At 45.6% G+C, this 15,765-nt stretch overlaps 1 protein-coding gene across 1 annotated transcript in view; it reads right to left on the bottom strand.

Annotated features, from left to right (window-relative positions):
- LOC140737585 (lipoxygenase homology domain-containing protein 1-like) overlaps positions 1-12,449 on the bottom strand; it is a 394,473-nt gene extending 382,024 nt beyond the window's left edge. The window contains exons 1-5 of the mRNA XM_073064021.1: positions 12,305-12,449; positions 5,041-5,199; positions 3,069-3,200; positions 3,014-3,017; positions 1,708-1,840 (exon numbers count right to left, since the gene is read on the bottom strand). Coding sequence (XP_072920122.1) covers positions 1,708-1,840; positions 3,014-3,017; positions 3,069-3,200; positions 5,041-5,199; positions 12,305-12,449 — 573 coding nt within the window. The remainder of the gene's footprint in view (positions 1-1,707; positions 1,841-3,013; positions 3,018-3,068; positions 3,201-5,040; positions 5,200-12,304) is intronic.
- Positions 12,450-15,765: the final 3,316 nt, after the last annotated feature.

Here is a 15,765-nt window from a genome sequence, read left to right on the forward strand (position 1 = left end):
TCTCAGGACTCTGGGATGTAGTCCATCTGGTCCAGGTGACTGACCCACCACCTTGGACCTTTCAGCTTCCCTGGCACATTTTCCTTTGTAATAGCAGGGAACAGGATTGCTACTAGACTCATAACTCGAATACCGGTATTGAAAACAGGGAATCTCATGAGCAAGCTACTATCATTAAGGTTTGATTCCATAAAAGAAAAAGCCATTGCAATCGTGTCTATTGATGAGAATTCATATTAAAACTTATGATGAGATTGTGTGATTATGCCTGATCAGCAAAAACAAGCATTACTCTCAATTATCTACTTCACCCCCAATGTAACCCATCCAAACCATTACCACAGGTGTAAACACCGGACGTCACCACAGACATAAACGCCAGATGTCACCACTGGCGCAAACGCCTAACCTTACCATAGGCTCAAATGCTGAACGTCACCACAGGTGTAAACACCAGACATCACCACAGGTGCAAATGCCGAGCGTCACCACAGGTGCAAACACCTAATGTCACCACGGGTGCAAACGCCTAATATCACCAAGGGCGCAAACGCCTAACCTTACCATAGGCTCAAACGCTGAACGTCACCACAGGCGCAAACGCCGGACGTCACCACAGGCGCAAACGCCTGACGTCACCACAGGCGCAAACGCCTGACGTCACCACAGGCGCAAACGCCTGACATCACCACAGGCGTAAACGCCAGACGTCACCACAGGTGTAAACGCCTAATATCACCACAGGTGCAAACACCAGACATCACCACAGGTGCAAACATCTAATGTCACCACAGGTGTAAATGCCGAACGTCACCACAGGTGTAAACGCCTAATATCACCACAGGTGTAAACGCCAGACGTCACCACAGGTGTAAACGCCTAATGTCACCACAGGTGTAAACGCCTAATGTCACCACAGGTGCAAACATCTACAGTAATATTACTATTATCTCCCCATATAACCCATCCAAAACATTACCACAGATGCAAGCACCGAAGAGAAAATGAGTTTTCAATAGAGGATGTGTGAATCGAGATGAAAAATGTGGCATTCTGAACCATCCTCCTAAAGGTTAGGTTCTTACCCTGAGATACCATAGAGCATAGAACAGCACAGCACAGTACAGGCCCTTCGGTCCATGATGTTGTGCCAACCTTTAACTGACTCCTAGATCAATCGAACCCTTCCCTCCCTTTGTATGCCATCCATGTGCCTACCTAAGAGCTTCTCAAATGTCCCTGGCACTGCGTTCCACACACCCACCACTCTACTCTCTCTGTTATAAACTTATCCCTGACATCCCCCCGATACTTCCTTCCAATCACATTAAAGTTATGACCCAGGATTAACCACTTCTGCCCTGGGAAAAATTCCTGCCTCTTCACTCAGTCTGTGCCTCTTACCATCTTGTACACCTCTGTCATCACCTCTCACCCTCCTTCGCTCCCAAGAGAAAAGCCTGAGCGTGCTCAACCTATTCTATTACAGTCACACACTCACCTGTTTCTCTTTGTGCACTACTTATTTATTTTTGAGATACTCCTTGTTGTCATTCACAGTTACTTATTATTTATTACATTGTCCTGCTGCAAAACAAAACACATTTCACAACACATGCCAGTAATATTAAACCTGTTCCTGATATCCTCATAAGACATGCAGGTGAGGACTTCTTAGCCAATATTAAAAGATCTATATAATGTCACCTTTGCATCAGTCCCTGCTTCTCTTTTCTTGCCTGTTTGTACCGTCACTTTGTACAAAACATCACCATCCGCTTGGGATCCAGTCCTGGACAGGTCACGCCTCGAGTTTGATGATTGTGGAAGCAGTACGCTTCTGGAGTTCTGAAAATCACATGAAAGTAATGCTCAGTTTCATAAAAGACTGATTTATGTCACATTAAATTAACTGGAAAAGCAATGAAAAATAATTTCAGGGTAAACCCAGGCATAAGACTAACACAGAGAACATCAAAAGGCCATTCAGTCTTTCAAGCACATTCTATCCATGGGCCAGATATATTTTGGCATTGGATGAATTCTGTTCAATGCATTACATCAGCCAAAGAGACGGGAGTTTCTCTTTATTCCCAAAGTGCAAAGATATTTGTGTAGTCAAGCTACTATATTTTATATCATAAACAAAAGATTCTGCAGATGCTAGAAATCCAGAGCAACACACACAAAGTGCTGGAGGAACTCAGCAAGTCAGGCAGCACCTATGGAAATGAAATGTCAACATTTCGGGATGAGACTGGGAAGGAAGGTGGAAGATGCCAGAATAAGAAGACGGTGAAGGGGAAGGCAGACAAGCTGGGAGGTGATAGGTGAAGCCAAGTGGCCAGATTAAATAAAAGCTGGGAGGTGATTGGGGGAAAAGGAAAGGGCTGGAGAAGAAGGAATCTGATAGGAGAGCAGCGTGGACCATGGGAGAAAGGGAAGGAGGAGAGGTACTGGGGGAGGTGATAGGTAGATAAGGAGAAGAGATAAGAGGTCAGAGTGGGGAATAGAAGAGTAAAAGAAAGGGGAAAAATTCCAGAAGTTGGAGAAATCGACGTTCATGCCATCAGGTTTAGGGCTACCTAGAAGTAATATGAGGGTGGCTTCATCATGGCAGAAGAGGAGGCTGTTGTCTGATATGCTGGAATGGGAATGGGGTTTGGAATCAAAATGGCTGGCCTCCAGGAAAATTCCACTTTAGGCAGAAGGATGCTTTATATAGTTCCCTTTGCCTTTTTCCCAAGGCAGAAGTGACTAATACACAGGGGGGGCATCATTTTAAGGTGACTGGAGGCAAGTAGAGGGGGGTGTCAGAGGTCAGCTTTTGTTTTGAAACAGAGAGTGAAGGATGTGTGTAACATGATGTGGGGTGGGGGAGTTATATAGGCAGGTACATTAGGGACATGTAATTGTGCAAAGACACGTTTAGGAATGGTGTGACTGTACTCACTGACAGCATTTCCAAGACTTGTACAGATATTAGCAAAGCTCAGCTTTTATGGAGATTCACGGTGCTGGCACTGTCTGCTATTCACTGAGAAAAACAAAAGGACATACAGAAAGACGGCGTGGCTGTTCCTGAAACCCAAACTTCCTGAGGTAGTAGTTGAAAAGATGAGCGTCGTTAAGCGAGTGGTACTGAGGAAACTTGCAGCTGCGACCGTCTCTATATCTGGAACCAGGCTTGGAAGTCCGTGCTGTGAATACAGAGGGTTGGACTTCGTTTCACACTGGGTAATACTCACAGACACTCGCTTCACTTTGTGACTTCAGACTGAGAAACGGAGTGAAAAGTGCAAACATTACTCTGCTATGCTTTGAGCACATGAACAGATGTGAACTTCTTTCCCCAGAGCGAATCTTACACAGCATGTACTCCAGTGCTCTGAAAATCTGTATGTTGTTTCAGATCCACTCCCTTACCACCCAGACCCGCTGGAACATCAGCAGCAAGGAGTCTGAGCTGTGCAAGGCTTTGCACCCCCATTCTAACACTTTCTACAGGAGCACCATCGAGTGTCCTGTCTGTCTGCATCATTGTGTGGTATGGTAGCTGCAAAGTATCAGACCGTAAGCCCTACAGAGGATCACCAGGATCTCCCTCCCCACAATTTGTGACATTTACTGGGAACATTATAGACAAAGGGTCTGAAGCATTGTTGAGGATCCCTACCACCCATCCTACAATCTCCCTGACCCACTCCTGTCAGGAAAAAGATACAGAAGCTTCAGGACGAGGACCGTCTGACTGGGTAGCAGCTTCTTCCCTCAGGCTGTGAGACTAATGAATTCCCTGTCAGCACGGAGGTCTCATCACCAGGACAGCCAGCTGTTTACTGTTTACCTGTGTTGTGCACCACATGCATTTTGAATGATATTTTACTAACTTACAGTAATATTTTGTTTCATGTGCTGTGTGAGATATCTGGGTGCACCATGGTCTGGAGGAACAGTGTTTCATTTTGTTGTATGTATGTACAGTCAGATGACAATCCATTACCACCCAGACCCGCTGGAACGTCTCAACAGAAGCCCTCCCAAGTAGATTCAACCTGCAAATCCTGGGAATCCTTGTCGGTTCTCAGCATCTACACCCTGGATCCATCCTTCTCTCATATTTCTGGGTATTAGCAATCCCGGATCAGAGAGCTTGCCTAATTTTCTTGGAATATTGTGTTCAGTTCTGGTTGCCTCATTATAGGAAGGATGTGGGAGCTTCTGAGAGGATGCAGAGGAGATTCACTTATGAGGAGAGGTTGAGCGAGCTGGGGGAATGAGAGGTGACTTGATAGAGGTGTACAACACGATAGATAGAGTGGACAGCCAGAGACTTTTTCCCAGGGCAGAAATGCTTAATACAAATAGGAATCATTTTAATCTGATTAGAGGAAAGTATAGATAGGTTGTTAGAGATAATTTGTTGTCTTTGGTTTTTTTTTTACAGAGTGGTGGGTGTGTGGAAAACCCTTCCAGAGGATGTGGTAGAGACAAATAAATTAGGAGCATTTAAGAAACTCTTAGATAGGCACATGGATTGTAGAAAAACGGATGGGTGTGTGGGAGGGAAGGGTTAGATTGATCTCAGAGTAGGTTAAGAAGTCAGCACTGTACTGTGCTGGAATGCTCCATGTTCCTGTACACCACAATGTGAATGAGGTAAATACAGGGGTCCGTGTTAATGAACATTGCCTATTGTGATATTACTTCAAAGAAAGTGCCAAGAACAGCTGTACAGCAGGAACAACAATGGAGAAGTAGGATTAAGTGTTTCTACTGAGTCACGTTAGTAATGGTTCATGCCTGTTATATTACAGTGCGGGAGTGATGACCCAAGTCCACTGAATCAGAGACATCCGCACTCAAAAACCTGCTCGAAGAGAGAGCCTGCGTACATAGGAGGCTCAATCGGTTCACCACGCGATCAATCGATTCATCCTGCGATCGATCGATTTACCCCGCAATGAATCAGCTGCACGCATACTCATCACATTTGTGCAATCCATCCGATTTGGTTCATGGACCACGAAGATTACTCACCGGAATATGGGGCTCTCCTGCTGGTGGCAGACTCAGTGAACCTGTGGTTTAGGGTCACCCTGTACTTCCTTAAAGCACCAGTCCACTGTTCACGTGTTTTTCTGGGATCATTCCACACTGGTTTACCTCTGGGTGGAGAGATGTTCCTGAACTGGAATCCTGTTTGAAAAGAACAGGGGAGAACACCTTTAATGTGTTTGTGAACCAATATCACAAGTTGGAGTTATGCCTTTTCCTTTTATTTAGTCGGCCAGCACTGAACAGGCCCTTCCAGGCCATCAAGCCCCGTCACCCAGCAACTCCTCATTCACCCGAGCCTAATCACAGGACAATTTACAATGGTTAACTAACCTACTAACTGGTACGTCCTTGGACTGTGGGAGGAAACCAGAGCACTTGGAGAAAACCCACACATTCCATGGGGAGGACATACAGACTTCTTGCAGAGGATGCCAGGATTGAACTCTGAACTCCGACACCCCAAGCTGTAATAGGGTCACAGGAACTGCAATGCTACCGTGGTCCCCAGTGGTAGAATTACCTTAGAGAAACATTGCACAATAGTCACAACTAAGGTCAGAAGGAGAAGTGTTTTTCCCATCTGCACCTGGGTTTGCTCCTGGTGCTCCGGTTTCCTCCCACTGTACAAAGACAGACCGGGTAATAAGTTCATTGCTCGTTGTAAATTGTCCCGTGATTAGGTTGGGGTTAAATAGGTGGGTTAGTGGACAGAGCAACTCCTTTGGCCGGAAGGGCCTGTTCCGTGACTGATCTCTAAATAAAATGCTCAACAAGAAAACAGACTACAGGGGGTTAGGGAGGGAGCTGAGAAGCAGGACCTCAAAGGTAGTAATCTCAGGATTACTGCCTGTGCCACGTGACAGTGAGTATAGGAATAGTGTGAGGTGGAGGATAAATGTGTGGCTGAGGGATTGGAGCAGTGGGCAGGGATTCAGAGTTCTGGATCATCAGGACCTCTTTTGGGCAGGAATGACCTGTACAAAAAGGATGGGTTGCACTTGAATCCCGGGGGACCAATATCCTAGCGGGGAGGTTTGCTAAGGCTATTGGGAAGAGTTTAAACCAGAATTGCTGGGGGGGGGGGGGGTGGGAATCGAACTGAAGAGACGGAGGAAAGGGAGGTTGGCTCACAAATAGAGAAAGCTTGGAGACAGTGTGAAGGGGAGGATAGGCAAGTGATAGAGGAGGGATGCGCTCAGACCGAATGTAATGCAAGGAGTATCATGAATAAAGCAGAAGAACTTAGAGCATGGATCAGCACTCGGATCTATTATGTTGTGGCCATTACAGAGACCTGGATGGTGCAGGGGCAAGAATGGCAACTTCAACTGCCAGGCTCTAGATGTATCAGAAAGGACAGGGAAGGAGGCAAAGGGGGGGGGGGGGGGGGGGGTTGTGACACTGTTGGTCAGAGATAGTGTCACGGCTGCAGAAAAGGAGGAAGTCATAGAGGGGTTGTTGTCTACGGAGTCTCTGTGGGTGGAAGTTAGGAAAGGAAGGGGTCAATAACTCCACTGGGTGTTTTTTATAGACCGCCCAATAGTAACAGGGACATGGAGGAGTGGATAGGGAGACAGATTCTGGAAAGGTGTAATAATAACAGGGTTGTTGCGGTGGGAGATTTTAATTTCCCAAATATTGATTGGCATCTCCCTAGAGCGAGGGGTTTAGATGTGGTGGAGTTTGTTAGGTGTGTTCAGGAAGGTTTCTTGACACAACATATAGATAAGCCTACATAAGCTTTTTGATAAAACCATGTAGATAAGCTGTACTTGAACTGGTATTGGGAAATGAACCTGGTCAGGTGTCAGGTCTCTCACAGGGAGCGTTTTGGAGATAGTGATCACAATCTTATCTCCTTTACCATTGCATTGGAGAGGGATAGGAACAGACAAATTCCTGTTGGAGCTTTTGGAAAGCATCAAGTTGGGTAAGTCTCCGGACTGGATGAGATGTACCCCAGTCTACTGTGGGAGGCAAGGGAGGAGGTTGTTGAGCCTCTGGCGATGATCTTTGCATCATCAGTGAGGACGGCAGAGGTTCCAGAGGACTGGAGGGTTGTGGATGTTGTTCCCTTATTCAAGAAAGGGAGTAGAGATAGACCAGGAAATTATAGACCAGTGAGTCTTACTTCAGTGGCTGGTAAGTTGATGGAGAAGATCCTGAGAGGTTCCCTCCATCTCACCGTCGCACACACATTCACACTCCCTCCCTCCTCCCTGACACATTCACACTCCGTCCCTCCCTCTTCCCTCACACATTCACACTCCATCCCTCCCTCCTCCCTCACACATTCACACTCCCTCCCTCCCCCTCACACATTTACACTCCCTCTCTCCTCCCTCACACATTCACACTCCGCCCCCCCCACACATTCACACTCCGCCCCCCCCCACACATTCACACTCCGTCCCTCCCTCCTCCCTCACACATTTACACTCCCTCCCTCCTCCCTCACACATTCACACTCCCTCCCTCCCTCCTCCATTCACACTCATCCCTCCCTCCTCCCCCACACATTCACACTCCGTCCCTCCCTCACACATTCACACTCCTTCCCTCCCTCCTCCATTCACACTCATCCCTCACACATTCACACTCCTTCCCTCCCTCCTCCATTCACACTCCTCCCTCACACATTCACACTCCCTCCTCCCTCACACATTCACACTCTGTGCCTCCCGCCTCCCTCACACATTCACACTCCCTCCCTCCTCCCTCCTCCATTTTCATATCATCTGCAAACTTTGCCACAAAGCCATCAAATCCATTATCCAAATCACTGACAAACCATTTGAAAGAAACGGTCTCAGTACTAACCCCTGAGGAACATCACTAAAAAAGGCCCCCTTTATTCCCACTCACTGACTCCTGCCTGTCAGACATTCCTCTAACCATGCAGGTATTTTTCCTGTAATGCCATAGGATTTTATCTTGTTAAGCAGCCTCATGTGTGGCATCTTATCAACTTACTTCTGAAAATCCAAGTAAATGAAATCCACTGCCTCTTTTTTGTCCACCTGCTTGTTACTTCCTCGAAGAACTCCATAAGACAAAGGAGCAGAAGTCGGCCATTCGGCCCATCGAGTCTACTCTGCCATTTCATCATGAGCTGATCCAATCTCCCCTTTAGTCCCACTCCCCTGCCTTCTCACCATAACCTTTGATGCCCTGACTACTCAGATACCTTTCAATCTCTGCCTTAAATACACACAAGGACTTGGCCTCCACTGCCACCCGTGGCAACAAATTCCATAGATTCACCACCCTCTGGCTAAAATAATTTTTTTGCATCTCCATTCTGAATGGGCGCCCTGCAATCCTCAAGTCATGTCCTCTCGTACTAGACTCCCCCACCATGGGAAACAACTTTGCCACATCAAACAGATTTGTCAGGCAAGAATTCCCTTTACAGAAGCCATACTGACTTTGACTTATTTTATCATTAGTCTCAAAGTATCCTAAAACCTTATCCGTAATAATAAACTCCAACCCTTTCCCACCACTGAGTTTAGACTAAATGGCCTATAATTTCCTTTCTTTTGCCTTCCTCCCTTCTTAAAGAGTGGAGTGACATTTCCAATCTTCCAGTCCTCTGGGACTATGCCAGAATCAAGTGATTCTTGAAAAACCATGAACAATGCATCCGTTATCTCTTCAGCAACCTCTCTCAGGACTCTGGGATGTAGTCCATCTGGTCCAGGTGACTTATCCACACTCAGACCTTTGAGCTTCCCTAGCACTTTTTCCTTTGTAATGGCAATGGCGCTCACTCCTGCTCCCTGACACTCTTGGACCTCTGGCACACTGCTAGTGTCTTCCACAGTGAAGACTGATGCAAAGTACCCATTAAGTCCATCTGCCATTTCTTTGTCCCCCATTACTACCTCACCAGCATCATTTTTCAGTGATCCAATATCATCTCTCATCTCCCTTTTACTCTTCTTATAACTGAAAAAAATTTTGGTATCCTGCCTTATATTATTAGCTAGTTTGCCCTCATATTTCATCTTTTCCCTTCTTATAGCTTTTTCAGTTACCTTTTGTTGAATATTAAAAGCTTCCCAATCATCCAATTTCCCACTCACTTTTGCTATGCTATATGTCTTTTCCTTGGCTTTTATGCAGTCCTTAATTTCCTTTGTCAGCCACAGTTGCCTACCACTGCCATTTGAGAACTTCCTCCTCTGTGGGACATATCTATCCTGCGACTTGTGAACTATTCCCAGAAACTTCAGCCATCTCTGTTCTGCCATCATCCCCACCAGTATCCTCCTCCAATCCACCTGGGCAAGCTCCTCTCTCATGCCTCTGTAATTCCCTTTATCCCATTACGATACTGATACATGTGACTTATGCTTCTCTCTCTCAAACTGCAGTATCAATTCAATCATATTATAAACTGTGACTCCTTAGTGTTCCTTTCCATTAAGCTCCCTAATAAGATCTGGGTTATTACACAACACCCAGTCTCAGACAGCCTTTGTCCGAACAGGCTCAAGCACAAGCTGCTCTAAGAAGCCATCTCGTAGTCATTCAACAATTACCTCTCTTGTAATCTGACACCAACCTGATTTGCCCAATCCCTTTGCACATTGAAGTCCCCCATTACAATTGTGACATTACCTTTATTACATGCCTTTTCCAGCTCCCTTTGCTGACTACTATTTGGAAGCCTATATAAGATTCCCATAATGTTTTTTTACCCTTGCAGTTTCTTAACTCCGCCCACAAAGATTCAGCGTTCTCAGACCCTATGTCACCACTTTGTAAAGATGTAATTCCATCTCTTACCAACAGAGCCACACCACCACCTATGCTTTCCTGCATCCTTTTGATACAAAGTATATCCTCTGATGTTAAGCTCCCAACTATGACCTTCTTTCAGCCATGACTCAGTGATGTCCGCAATGTCATACCAAGCTTTCCTGACTGTGTAAGGTGTGTTCTGGAACCATGAGAGTATTCCCAGGAGTTTGAAATTGCTCACTGCTGTGCTGCCAATGAAAAGGATGGTGTGAGTGGATCCAGTTCTCCTTAAGTCGATAACCATGTCCTTTGCCTTGTTGACATTGAGGAAGTGTTATTTGCCCGGCACCTGACCTCGAGCTCTTCCACCTCCACTCTGTAGGCCGTCTCATCATAGTTGGTGATGAGCCCCACCACTGTCGTCTCAATGACAAATTTGACGATATGATTGCTTGGCTGTTTGGCCGTGCTGTCACGTGTGAGCAGAGTGTACAGCAATGGGCTCAGCACACAGCCCAGGGAGACAGCCCTGTTGAGGATGATGAGATGGAGGAGCCATTGTTTTCCAAAATGGGAGTGGGGATGACTGGAAGAATTGGATCAACCCATGATTGAACAGTGGAGCAGACTCGATGGGCCGAATGGTGTACTTCTGCTCCTATATCTGATGGTCTTATGGTCTAATTAAGCCCCATCACCCATACTGGCAAACAGACCAGCAGAACCTCAGCAGAGCCCTCTGTCCTGCACCAGTCTTTCACCCAGTACAGCCCAGCTTCTCACTGTCTCCTTCCTCTCCTAGGGATGAGGTCTTCGGAACTTGTGTTGGTGTTCCTGTAGCTCTGGGATTTTATGGAATGGGGTTGCTAGCCCCACACACAACCCTCCTCCTTTCACAGCCGGGCTTGGGATTGATTATCCGTGACAGACTGCTCACAATAGTTTGAGAGTCGCTGCACCAATACCTCATAAAACATCAATGCAAGAGATTCTGCAGATCCTGGAAATCCTAAAGCAACCCACACAAAATGCTGGAGGAACTCGGCAGGTCAGGTAGCATCTATGGAAGTACAGTAGACCCTGGGTCCCTTTCTCCAGCCCTTTACAGACAGACAAACATACTTTATTGATCCCGAGGGAAAATTGGGTTTTGTTACAGTTGCACCAACCTAGAGTAGAAATGTAGCAAAATAAAACCAGAAATAATTAAATAATAATAAGTAAATTATGCCTAGTGGAAATAAGTCCAGGACCAGCCTATTGGCTCAGAGTGTCTGACACTCCGTGGGAGGAGTTGTAAAGTTTGATGGCCACAGGCAGGAATGACTTCCTATGACGCTCAGTGTTGCATCTCGGTAGAATGACTCTCTGGCTGAATGTACTCCTGTGCCTAACCAGTACATTATGGAGTGGATGGGAGACATTGTCCAAGATGGCATGCAACTTGGACAACATCCTCTTTTCAGACACCACCGTCAGAAAGTCCAGTTCCACCCCCACAACATCACTGGCCCATCACCCATCACCTTTCCCATCCACCTGGCTTCACCTATCACCTTCTGGCTAGTCCTTTCCCTACTCCCAGATTTTTATCCTGGCATCTTCCCTCTTCCTTTCCAGTCCTGAAGAGGGGTGTCAGCCTCAAACATCGACAGTGTATTCACTTCCACAGATGCTGCCTGACCTGCTGAGTTCCTCCAGCATGTTGTGTGTGTTGCTAAGTAAGGCATTGTTGCTTTTACATTGTAGTCTCTGGGAGTTAATAGTAACATTGCATTTGCCATCCTTACTAATGACTCAACCTGCATTAACCTCCAAAGTCTCTTTGCACCTCCGATTTCTGAAATCACTCCCCATATAGAAAAGAGACTGAGGGTCACAGCACCAGTGGTGAAGACCATGAAGGTATGATCAAGGGAGGTAGAGGAGTGCTTATAGGATTGCTTTGATTAGCTATGAACTTATCATATTCAGGAATTCATCTTCAGATCTGAATCAAGACCTATGAGGATGAGAGTGTGCCTTCAAGAGTATACCAGACGTACCCAAACCAAAAACTATGGATGAAGCAGGAGATTCACAGTCTGCTCAGGGATCGATCAGTGGTACCTGAGACCAGTGATCCAGAACAATACAAGTACTGCAGGTACGACCTAAGGAAGGCTAATTTTAAGAGTAATTCCGATGGAAGTTAGAGACAGAATCGGAGTCTGATTCTATATAGTCTCTGCCTTTCTTTCTTCTACCAAAGTGCACAACCACACCTTCCCAACACTATATTCTATCTAATAAGAGATTCTGATGACGGATCTTGGCCCAAAGTGTTGACTGTTTATTCATTTCCACAGATGTTGTCTGACCTGCTCAGTTCCTCCAGCATTTTGTGTGTGTTACTGTGTTTTCCATCTGCCACTTCTTTGACTATTCTAATCCGTCCACGTCCTTCTGCAGCCTCAGAACTGCCTTTCCCTCATTTGTAAAGAGAGAAACTTACCAGTCGCTGGGCGAATGCGTGCTACAGCCTTGACAGGGTAAGGGTCTACTGCTCTGAAGGTCTGGGTTCCACAGTCAGAGATCTGAGGCTGCAAGATTCCAGTCATAGCTGCTGAGGAGGTATAGTACTGAGTCTGTGACAGCATTTTGTTCCTGCGTTCCTGGAAATCAGGGAGAAATTTGACACAATGATATATTATAGAACAAATTAAAATAATATTGCTACCTTAAAATAATAGTTATAAAATGAGCTGGGGTATATTGAAGTGTCCAGGGACGGGTAACACCTCTGCTGAAGGGGCTTGTTGTGTCCATTCTGGGGATTCGCCCTGTTTTTGCCATGATGGTGGGGGTTTCCGCTGTTTTGGCCATTGTGGTGGGGATTGGCCCTGTTCTGGCCATTGTGGTTAGGGTTTGCCCTTTTTCCCATACCATGATGGCAGAGTTTGCCTGTCTTGGCCATTGTTTACATATATTGGGAATTTACTGTGGGGTGCTGCTCAGGGTGCAACATGCAACAAGAAGGAGCATTCATCAGCAATAAAGAATAAAGAATTATGTAAAAATAAAGTTAGATATTACCAGTATAGAATATACAGAAATACTAGCATGCATTGATAATGTAAATAGTGTTATAAAATGTGGTTGAATGGTCTGGGGTTCCCAGCCTAGGATCCACAGAAACCCCTGGACACAGCACAACACACATTGAGTGTAGGAGTTCATACACAGTTCCTCTGAGTGAGTGGGAGAACAATATAGTGCCTATAAAAAGTATTCACCCCCACCTTTGCAAGTTTTCATATTTTATTGTTTTTCAACATTGAATCACAGTGAATTTAATTTGGCTTTTTTGACACTGATCAACAGAAAAAGACTTTTTCATGTCAAAGTGCAAACAGATCTCTACAAAGTGATCTAAATTAATTACAAACATAAAACACAAAATAATTGATTGCAGAAGTATTCACCCCCTTCAGGTCAGTATTTAGTAGATTCACCTTTGGCAGCAATTACAGCCTTGAGTCTGTGTGGATAGGTCTCTATCAGCTTTGCACATCTGGACACTGCAATTTTTCCCCATTCTTCTTTACAGAACTACTCAAGCTCTGTCAGATTGTGTGGGGATTGTGAGTGAACAGCCACAAATTCTCAATTGGATTGAGGTCTGGACTCTGACTTGGCTGCTCCAGAACATTAACTTTGTAGCTTTTAAGCCGTTCCTTGCAGTCTGCATCAAGTCTTCCTCCAGGATTTTGCTGCATTCACTGCTGTCATAAGTCTCTTGGTGGCTGCCCTCACTAGTCCCCTTCTTGCATGGTCACAGTTTTTGAGGGCGGCCAGCTCTTGGCTGGTTTACAGCTGTGCCATATTCTCTCCATTTCTTGATGATTGACTTAATCGTAATCCAAGGGATATTCAGTGATTTGGAAATTTTCTTGACATGTGTTTCTCATTAACCTTTTCGCAGAGTTGCTTGGAGTGTTCTTTTGTCTTCCTGGTGTAGTTTTTGCCAGGATACTGACTCCCCAGCAGTTGGGCCTTCCAGAGAGAGGTGTATATTTACTACAATCAATTGAAACACCTTGACTGCACACAGGTCTCCAAAATCAGATCTCCATTTGACTAATTATGTGACTTCTAAAACCAAATGGCTGCAGCAGTGATGATTTGGTGTGTCGTATGGTGTGTCGTATTAAACAGGGTGAGTACTTGTGCCATCAACTATTTTGTGTTTTGTGTTTGCAATGACACATCATGCGAAGAGAGACATTGGAACATTTAGTTACAACTGGAAAGCTGGAAGGAAAAAGACACAGAGGCAGACAGAGAATGGAAGTGAGAGATGGATTAACATTGTGGTTAGAAACAGGGGAGGCAACAACTACAACTCGGAGGGTCAGGGACCGTGATGGATGGAGAGACATGATTGCCCACACCGAACGGCAAGGCACCTGAATGAATGAATTTGTAATGAATTTAAATCACTTAGTACAGATCTGTTTTGACAGGAAAGAGATTTTTCTGTTGATCAGGTAAAAAAAGCAAAATTAAATCCACTATGATTCATTGTTGTAAAACAGCTCCAGTTTAAATTCCATGCGGAATATTTTGGAGAACCAAGACCCAAGAAAACAATAAAACATGAAAACTCGGGGCTAGGGTGGTGGAGGGGTGGAAGACGTGAATACTTAATAATGACCTCAACTCATTAATCTGGTTAACCACTTGCCCTTACAGGTCATGCCATTACAACTCGGTAGAGAGGAGATGATCTGGTTATTCCCCTGTCAATCAATCTTTGTAACCGCAACTAGAAAAGTTTATTATCACTGAGATATCCAATATACATAATTAACTGAAAACTCTTCTCCTTCTACCGTTTGTTCTTTAATGGGTGGAGTTGTTGTAGTTTCCGTTGTCTTAACTCTTCCAACAGTTTATTTTCTGTGCAACTTGTTTAGTTGCTGTTCAAGACTCGCCCGCTGTAGCCGATTGGTTGATGCCCTGTTGCTCATGGCTACCTGAAACCGCAACGCAATCAATGTAGTGTGTAATTTGCCAATGGTGCTGGGTGCGGGGGGGGGGGGGGATAGATGGGAATAAGTTCTCACTATTAAATAAATGCTCCCAATGGCAGGGGCTTCCTTCAAATAGCCACAGACAACCAAGTCCAACTCCTGACCTTTACCTGTGACTACGGGGCAGACAGGGAAGAAATGGGCAGACCACATTGCAGAGTGGACCGGAGAGACCAGGCCCTCGCCCACAACCATGAGAGATGGAGGCAATTGCTGCAGGCTGATCTGAACAGCGGCCCTACCACCCAGGCGGGCTGCGAGATCTGTTAGGTAGAAAGCCCGGCGAAACAGTTTCTACTGACAGGAGAAGGGCCGATGGAGGGCTTCGGGCACATGGGGCCCGTCAGCCGTGAGAAACTCTGATCTCAAACCTCCGCTGCCTTGCGGGAATACCCACTCATGGGGAAGGCTTCGGGAGTGAACCCAAAGGGCAAATTCTGGAGCTGGAGTCCCTAAGGCAGTCCCACATCGAGTTCGACACTGACTGGCAACGCCTGCGACACTCCTGGTGCCAAACTCTATCGGTCTCTGCCATTCGTTTGTGTCCATCAGACGTGTGGAGAGGGGGAGCCTGCTACATTGTCAACAGCTTGCTCTCCTTATCGCACTGTCCAGGCTTGCAACACAACACCCATAGTCAACCCTGACCAACAGAGTGTCTGTCTACTGCTTCCTCATTGAGCTTGTTCCAGACTGCCTCTGGATCAGGCTCTCCAAAAAGGTTTCGCAAATTAACAAGTATTAAAATAATCAGATAACAGCAAAGAGTTTACAATAAATATCAAATAATCTCACAGATTTGGGTGGTGAAATGTTTTGTAGTAGCAGTACAGTGCAATACATATAATCCTATTGTAACTAACAGTGTGTTTTATGTATA

The sequence above is a fragment of the Hemitrygon akajei genome, chromosome 13 (assembly GCF_048418815.1).
Source record: "Hemitrygon akajei chromosome 13, sHemAka1.3, whole genome shotgun sequence".
Taxonomy (NCBI): domain Eukaryota; kingdom Metazoa; phylum Chordata; class Chondrichthyes; order Myliobatiformes; family Dasyatidae; genus Hemitrygon; species Hemitrygon akajei.